Source organism: Parus major, chromosome Z (assembly GCF_001522545.3).
Source record: "Parus major isolate Abel chromosome Z, Parus_major1.1, whole genome shotgun sequence".
NCBI classification, from domain to species: Eukaryota; Metazoa; Chordata; class Aves; order Passeriformes; family Paridae; genus Parus; species Parus major.
In genome coordinates, this window is record NC_031799.1 from 674,793 (window position 1) to 682,433 (window position 7,641).

At 37.9% G+C, this 7,641-nt stretch overlaps 1 protein-coding gene across 14 annotated transcripts in view; it reads left to right on the forward strand.

Moving 5' to 3' along the window:
• Positions 1–7,641, forward strand: part of DYM (dymeclin) — a 210,324-nt gene that overhangs the window by 148,942 nt on the left and 53,741 nt on the right. For 10 of the 14 annotated variants that reach the window (XM_015653511.3, XM_015653512.3, XM_033511405.1 and 7 more), the window contains one exon: positions 4,691–4,744. The exons of the other annotated variants lie outside the window; for them this stretch is intronic. In XM_015653511.3, the coding sequence (XP_015508997.1) occupies positions 4,691–4,744 (54 nt within the window). The remainder of the gene's footprint in view (positions 1–4,690; positions 4,745–7,641) is intronic. 14 annotated transcript variants of the gene reach the window in all.

The window sequence follows — 7,641 nt, forward strand, 5'->3', positions numbered from 1 at the left end:
GTATGTAGAAAACAAATATTTCCTTCATTTTGAACCATAAATGAATGTTGTGATGTTTTGGGGGTTAGAACGAGATGATCTGTATGCTTTTCCAGCCCAAATCATTCTAGGATTATATGATTCTGTGAATCATTTGTTCTGTGCTTGCATATCTAATATTACATTAGGTATCCTGCAGCTCTATCTGATTTTTTTAATTATCTAAAGAACAGTTTAATGCAAAGCTCAGCCATCACATAGAAGTGTTCTTCTATAAACGTGTGTTATCACAAAGAAATGGGAAGTCTTCCCCACAATCATCTGATGACTCCAGTAATGATGCAGAAATGAAATTAAACCTGCTTCCAAATAAACTGGTCACCCATAATAGAGTTAGTGTGATGCAATTAATGTTGTTCAGCTGGTAGTCAGTGGTAACTGCTAAGAACACACAAAATATGTAGAACTGGATACACTGTTGGCAGAATGGGAAAATTTTGCCAAATTAAATCAAGACTTCTGAGATATGTCCATATTTGTCAAATACTTGGGTGAGGAAAAAAGCTAAGGTAGTTTTGTTTTGTTGGGTTTTTTTTTTTCTGTCAAAATCTTTTTTTAAAATTCAGAAACCACCTACTTACCTCTCAAAGCAGTGTCTAGGTCTCTTCAGTGGTTTTTTTTGTCTCTATTTTCTTCCATCCCAAAATGTCATCAAGAAACCCAGTAAGATTTTTTTTTAATGCCTTAGCCACGCATCAGTAATGGTCTAAAAAGCTTCCTTTTTTTGTGTGTGAATTTTTAGTTTCTCATGTTGTCTGGAAGAATAAACTTAAAATGTGATTATACAAGAAAAACTTTATTAGGGTGTTATTTACTGAAAGCATATGGTAAAGCAATGTAGTACTGGGTGGGTTTTGTATGGTATGTGGATTCTAGCTGTTTAAGTTGCACTTAATGGGAAAGTCACCTTGTTTTGCCCTATAATACCTTCTTTTTGATTACTCTGACTTGATGGCTGATGAAGTAACGTTTTCAATATCAGGTTATTCTAGGGTTTGCCTGTCTCCAGTATTGAGCAGAGGGCCTATAAATACTTTTTCTAAATATTAGTCATACCCTCCTCCAGATAAATTATATTTTATAGAATATTACTCCTACCTAATCCCCCTATTTTTATATCACCAAAAAATAGCTATTTCAGAATAGACTGAAATAACCAACCTAACCCAAATCTAAAGCAAGCTTTTCTATTGAGCATTAGCTGAATTCTGCAGTTCTGTCTGAATTCTTAATCAGTTCTTTCCTTTAAATGAATTGAAACTTTCATGAGAAAATGCTGCATAAATTATCCCTAAACAGAAGAACTATCCTAAAATCTTGTGAAAAAGATGTTGGTGAAGTTCAGTCTGTTTAAACTTCCGTGTATTACTATGAAGTACTAATCACTGTTTGCAGCTGGTTTTTGCATTATTGTGTCTTTACAAATACATTGCTTGTGGTTGAAAGATTTTTAGACAAATACATTGAAGAACATCAAGATGATGCTTTTCAAAAAGGTGATGGTCTTTTATCACCCAGGACTTCAACAAAAGTGTCACTGGTGTCTGCTCTTAATGTTACATAGATGGTGGTAAGTTTTATTTCACTTAGAAATTCTCATCATTTTGTAAAGCAAGGATGAAAATTCATTTGTTTTAGAAGAACATCTACTGTGGCAGAAGCATCTTACGGTCATCTGATTGAAAATCTTTCATTCTTCAGGTTTATGAGGCAAGAGAACAAATAAGTAAAACTTCTAACATTAGTAGTGCAAGCACCTGCTAAAGTAATTTCAAAACCCCTTGTTTTGGTTGTTAGGAACATTTGAAGTAAACCAAACATGAACATAGTAATTCTTTACTTATTCTTCTTTAATAGTTTCTAGGGCTTTAGAACATTGTCATCATTTTGCAGTAAAGGGTATAAATGATGGCATTTGTTTAAATTCTGTACTCAAAACCTATGTTTTTTGAGAAGACTGCTCAGAGAAGATGATTCAATTGAAGAAGTTGTAAGAGCTTGCCTTGTAAATGGATGAGATCTTGGGGTTTCTTTGCACCTCCGTAAGTTAAACAGGAGAATTTTGTATGCTAATTTTTCTGCTGCACAACTAATTAGGTTGCATTTGAAAGAACTGGAAGCCTGGGAATGCTGGGATTTTAGAAGGGTCTTAGGTGTAGCTGTAGCCAGAAAATGTGATACATTATTAAGATAAAGCCCTCACAAGCCTCTCTATAAAACTGTTTATTACTGCCATGTAAACCAACATTTGTTTTATTCAGACTAATGGTAAGTATTGAAGTGTTTGGATGGAAAAAAGGAACAGTACTGATCCCCAAAGAACCCTTCTTTGCTGATTTGGTCATTAGATGCTTTTCCTGCTGCCACTTTCACATGAGTGGGTTGTTCAGGGTTTCTCAGAAACCAATTATTCACCTGGATGGTTCATCTTGATCAGACATCCACAGACAAACAGAACAACCTAATGCAGTAGCTCTCCAAAGAGTAGGATTTATTTTTATAACAACAATCTATTTCAACAATGCATTAAAACAATTTTCTGGTGTTCCTAACGCAAGGTTTTGATTGAAAAATGTAGTGCTTAAAAACCATAAGTATGTGACCATATGTTATAAACATCCCAGTAATTGTTTTTTTAAACATGCAGCCGTATAAAGTAGAGGAAATGGATGAAAGAAAGTATGTACCAAACCTTTTAGGCTGTTTGGTACTAAATATCTAATTGGAATTGGAATTTCTATGTGCTGCTTTTTCTCTATGAGATATTGGCGGAACATGTTGTACCTTCCATTTCCAATTTCTCCTCTTCATATTTTACAGGGACATTTACAGACTAACAAGTGAGGTTTTTGTACATTTTCAGTTATTGTTTAAAAAAAGCCATCCATTTCTATCAAAGGGTACTAAGAAGTTATTTAAAAAGTAAACAAAGATCTTTAGATTCCTTCATTGCAAATATCTGTGATTTGGCACTGGAAAGACAAAGAAAATAATAGAGTAAACCAAAACCCAGTTATCTTGAAAACCATGCCATATAGAGGAAGATGGTGAGCTTCACATTGGATAGAACACTGGAGGAAGTTATTCACCTGTGGAGATGCTGCTTAAATCTGTCTGAACTGAAACATCCACACCTCAAATGCTGTGTCCAGCTCTGGGCCCCTCAGCACAGGAGAGACACCGAGGGGCTGGAGCGTGTCCAGGGCAGGGAACGGAGCTGGGGAAGGGGCTGGAGCCCCAGGAGCGGCTGAGGGAGCTGGGAAAGGGGCTCAGCCTGGAGAAAAGGAGGCTCAGGGGGCCCTTGTGGCTCTGCACAACTCCCTGCCAGGAGGGGACAGCCGGGGGGGTCGGGCTGTGCTGCCAGGGAACAGGGACAGGAGGAGAGGGAACGGCCTCAGGCTGGGCCAGGACAGGGACAGGGTGGGAATTGGAGAAAATTTCTCCATGGAAAGGGCTGTCCAGCTCTGGCACAGCTTGTGGTGAGTCCCCAATTCGTGGAAGGGTTTAAAAGCCATGTGGATGTGTCACCTGGGGACATGGGGCCAGTGGTATCCTGGGCAGTGCTGGGGAATGGCTGGACTTGATTTTGGAGGGCTTTTCCAACCCAAACAATTCTGTAATTCTATAAAACGTTGAAACGGGACCCTTTTTCTGCCTCTACAGAGCCACATTTATTCCAAGTTGTGTCCATGTTTCTGAAGCAAGTTAATCTCATCAGTTTACAATTTATCTTCTTGGAGAGGTCTTGTCCCTCTGAGCAGCGTTTCACAGTGTCGTGATGAGGGCAATTCTCCCACTGGTGGCTGTTGTTAATATTACTTAAAATGTTACGCAACTGCTGCTGATTGGCAGTGTGGGTGGCCAGGAGACTGAATGATGGGATGAAGGAAAGGAGAGTATTTTAAAGGGAATGAGTCAACCATATTAAAAGACAGTCTTGGTATGAAGTGAATATGAAAAAGGTTTGGAGAAGAAAAATTGTTAATATTGACAGAAATTCAAAACCAAAAGTGGGTTTTGAAGAAGGGGTGGCTCCTCTCTTCTTCATATGAAGTATGACATGGAGCAAAATAAGCTACTTATTGAAAACTGATTTCCTCATCACTAGGCCTGAAAACAGCATTAAAGAAATGTGGAAGGAAGCATTTACATTTTATTTATCCCCATTGACAGGAGTGGATTCTTGTTCTCTATGAGATATCTTTCTGGAACAGCTCTCAGAAAATACAGAGAATGTATTTAGAAGAAATACAAATTTATAAGAGTCTGTTACTCATTTTTGTTGAATTGTATAAACCTTAATGTTTTTCACAGGTGTAATTGAAAAGATAAAACTTTAAATTCCCTTTCATGTAACCAGCTATTTCTCCTAATTTTCTCATTTCTTTGTTTATTAGAAGCTAAGTGAATTAGTGGAATACATTGCATATTTCATATGCTAAATCAGCTTTTATTAATAGGAATTATTCCACAGAATTGGTTAATTATAGAAACAATAACCCAGAGTTTGGACAAAAAGCAGCAATTCTTAACAATCTCTGAGTTGGAGGCAGGGAAATAGGGGTGTTCAGCCTGGGGAAGAGAAGACTCTGGGGAGACAAGCCTTTAATACATTGCCATTGTTTAATCCTCCTGTATTTGTTATCCCCAGCACTTTTGGGAGATGTCTGATTGCCTTCACTTCTCTGAAACAAAGTTGAGACACGTAAGATACCTTTTTTTTTTTTTTTTTTTCCAATTGCCCTTCAGATATGTTACTGGAATGTGGTGGAGCTCTTCCAGAGCTGCTCTTGTTCATATTCAGTCTAGAGCCCAAGCTGTGTGAGCTGTGGTCCACTACTGAATTACATATTCTCTAAAGACACTGTGTTCCAATGCATTTTTTTGTTGCTATCAAACTGGTACGGTGTGTACAGAGCCTATTCCACTCCAGCATTTGTGTGTGTGCTAACCCAAACCCTTGACCTCAAAGATAATGTTGGCTAATAACAAAAAACAGCCATCCTGTTCTAGAGAAAATAAGATGTATTGTAACATTGCAGGTTCAATTTGCTTTATTCACTGCAATAGGACTCATTATCTGAAGTATATCTGTTCTCCCCAGATAAACTGAGGAGAAAATGGATGTAGCAGTTCCCAAAGGCAGGTCTTTTATCTACTCACCAGCAGATAATTTGTAGCACTCGGAGAGAAATCAGATGCTTACTCAATGCAGCCAAAAAAAGTTATCTGAACAAATAACAACAAGTTTTCCCATTCCAGCACTAATCTTCTAGATTTTGATAAATTGAGTCAATAGGAAGAGTCATGTTACATTCCCATGGGAAAAAGCTTGATGGAATTTTTCTGATACATAAAATTATTTTTCTGCAATAAATTAGTCATCTTCACATGTGGTAGGTTAATTAAAATTTGTTAGAAAACTTAGTGTGAATTGTAGGTAACCAGTTGTAATCACAAACAGGATTTTGGTGAGGAAAAGTTGAGGGACTCTGGGATTGATGTACAACATACCCAGGTACTTCACTGTCTTTCAGCAGTAATCTCTCATCTTGTCCCAGTCTGTCACTGTTGTGCCTTATGAACCAGGCTACACAAAATTAACTTTGGTCCCAAGATAGACAATACTTCATAAATACTTCAGGAAATTTTATTTAGTTGGATAATGCAGTTTTTACATATTTCTATCAAGAGCACTTTGCCACAGAATTTGAGAAAATACCATCTGTTGCTCATAGTTCATTTTGGAACAAGTGCCTGTGTACACAGACTTCCACAATTATTTTCTGTGAGTTTTGGGTTTTCTACATCTCAGTTAAAGGTTCGTTTTTTGGCATTCAGGCTGCAGTTGCTCTGTGCTTCCAGAACATTCAGCAGAGCAGTGGTCAGCAACTTCTGTGTTTATCAGAACTGATGCAGTGTCTTTGTGTCCAAATGTCTTTCAAAAATAAGATGGAATGTAGTGAAAAGATATTTAATCTAAAAGTTACCCCATTTATTTGGTTTGTTTGCTGTCAGCTCTCAGAAGGCTGTTTCTCATCTCCTTACAATTTCCATTTTATTCTGCTAGAGAGTGCAATTCTTGAAATTTGTTCATGGAGGTTTTTTGGGGCCCAGGTTGATAGGATAAATGATACTTTTACTGGCAGTGACTAGTTTGGAAGAATTGGTAAGGTAAGAGGAAAACAAAACCACTTTCTTATATTTTCTAATCTTCTAGAAGAACTTATCTCCTTTATACTGAAAATCACTTCAGAGCTCAATAATGTGATTTTTCTGATAGACTTCACACATCTTTAACACTACTGAAAGAGTGAATATAGTATGTGTGCTGAGTGGTGTCATAAAGAATTACTTCTTTAATGATGCTGCTATTTTTTAATGTATCATAAGAAATAAAAGCATTTTCCATGATTTATCTTCAGTTCTGGTGTAAGATGATGGCTGTAAAGCAGTGTACTCCTCCTCACAGCAGTTTGGGGATCTCATGCCTTAACTCCTTGTTTGCTGTCTGCTGTCTGGGACCTCACATTTTTTGTCATACACTGCTGCTGTTTGATATTGAACCATCATAAAAAACTTTCCTATGTGCACACTGTAATTTTCTATATGAACAGCAACAGGTTAAATCAACCTTTTTTGTAATTACTGTTTTTAAACATGCCTAATATTGTCATGAAGCAGTCAAGATGAGTTTTTTTCTGTTTTGTCTTGATTTTCTACTGTTGTGTTACTCATCTCAGTTTCCCTCTGCAGTGATTTTTGGTATTTGAGCAGAGCAGGAGTCTTGCTCTGTGGAAGCAGGGGCAGGGTGTGGCCTTAACAGCAACACCATTCCCTTGCCTCCTTGGCATTCCCTGAATTGTAAAGGTGGATATGTCTGCTCTGTGAACCCCTTCTGACTTTCTTATGCCTCCCACAGAAATTTCAATAGCAATGTTCACCCCGAGGGCAGGAATACAGAATCTTTTGGCTGCTGGGTAGAAAGAAGCCCTGACTTTTCCCACTGACATCCTGTGCCTCATCAGGACTGGAAAATCTTCTGATTAGATAGTATGGAAATTTTGGAAACTCCAGTCTGTCTTTGTATTGAGGACTCAGATTACACAGTCTTGTGTGTGAACTTTTTTTTCTTAGATAGGGTCAAAATTATTCAGGTTGGTACATTCAGATTGGTACTTTCAGTGGGAAAGAACAGTTCCAAAGTATTGATGGTTTTGCTGTGTCGTCGCAGATGCTGAACCACAGGATCTGATCAGTGAGGAAATAGATGAGAACTTACGAATTCAGCTTCTGTGAAGTTGACAGCTTTAGTCAGTGATCAGTATATATTCCATTTGTTTTGATACCATTTCAGTTAAAATTATACACTTGATGCTTAGACACTGAAGGTGGGTCTGCAGAATCATAGAATTGTTGGATTATTTGCTTTGGAAAATCCCTGTGGAGTTTGGATTGGAAGAGTCATTGAGTCCAACCATTTCCTCAGCACTGCCCAGGATACCACTAACCCATGTCCCCAAGTGCCACATCCACACAGCTTTTAAATCCTTCCAGGGGTGAGGACTCCACTCTGAGCAGCTGTGCCAGGGCTGGACAGCC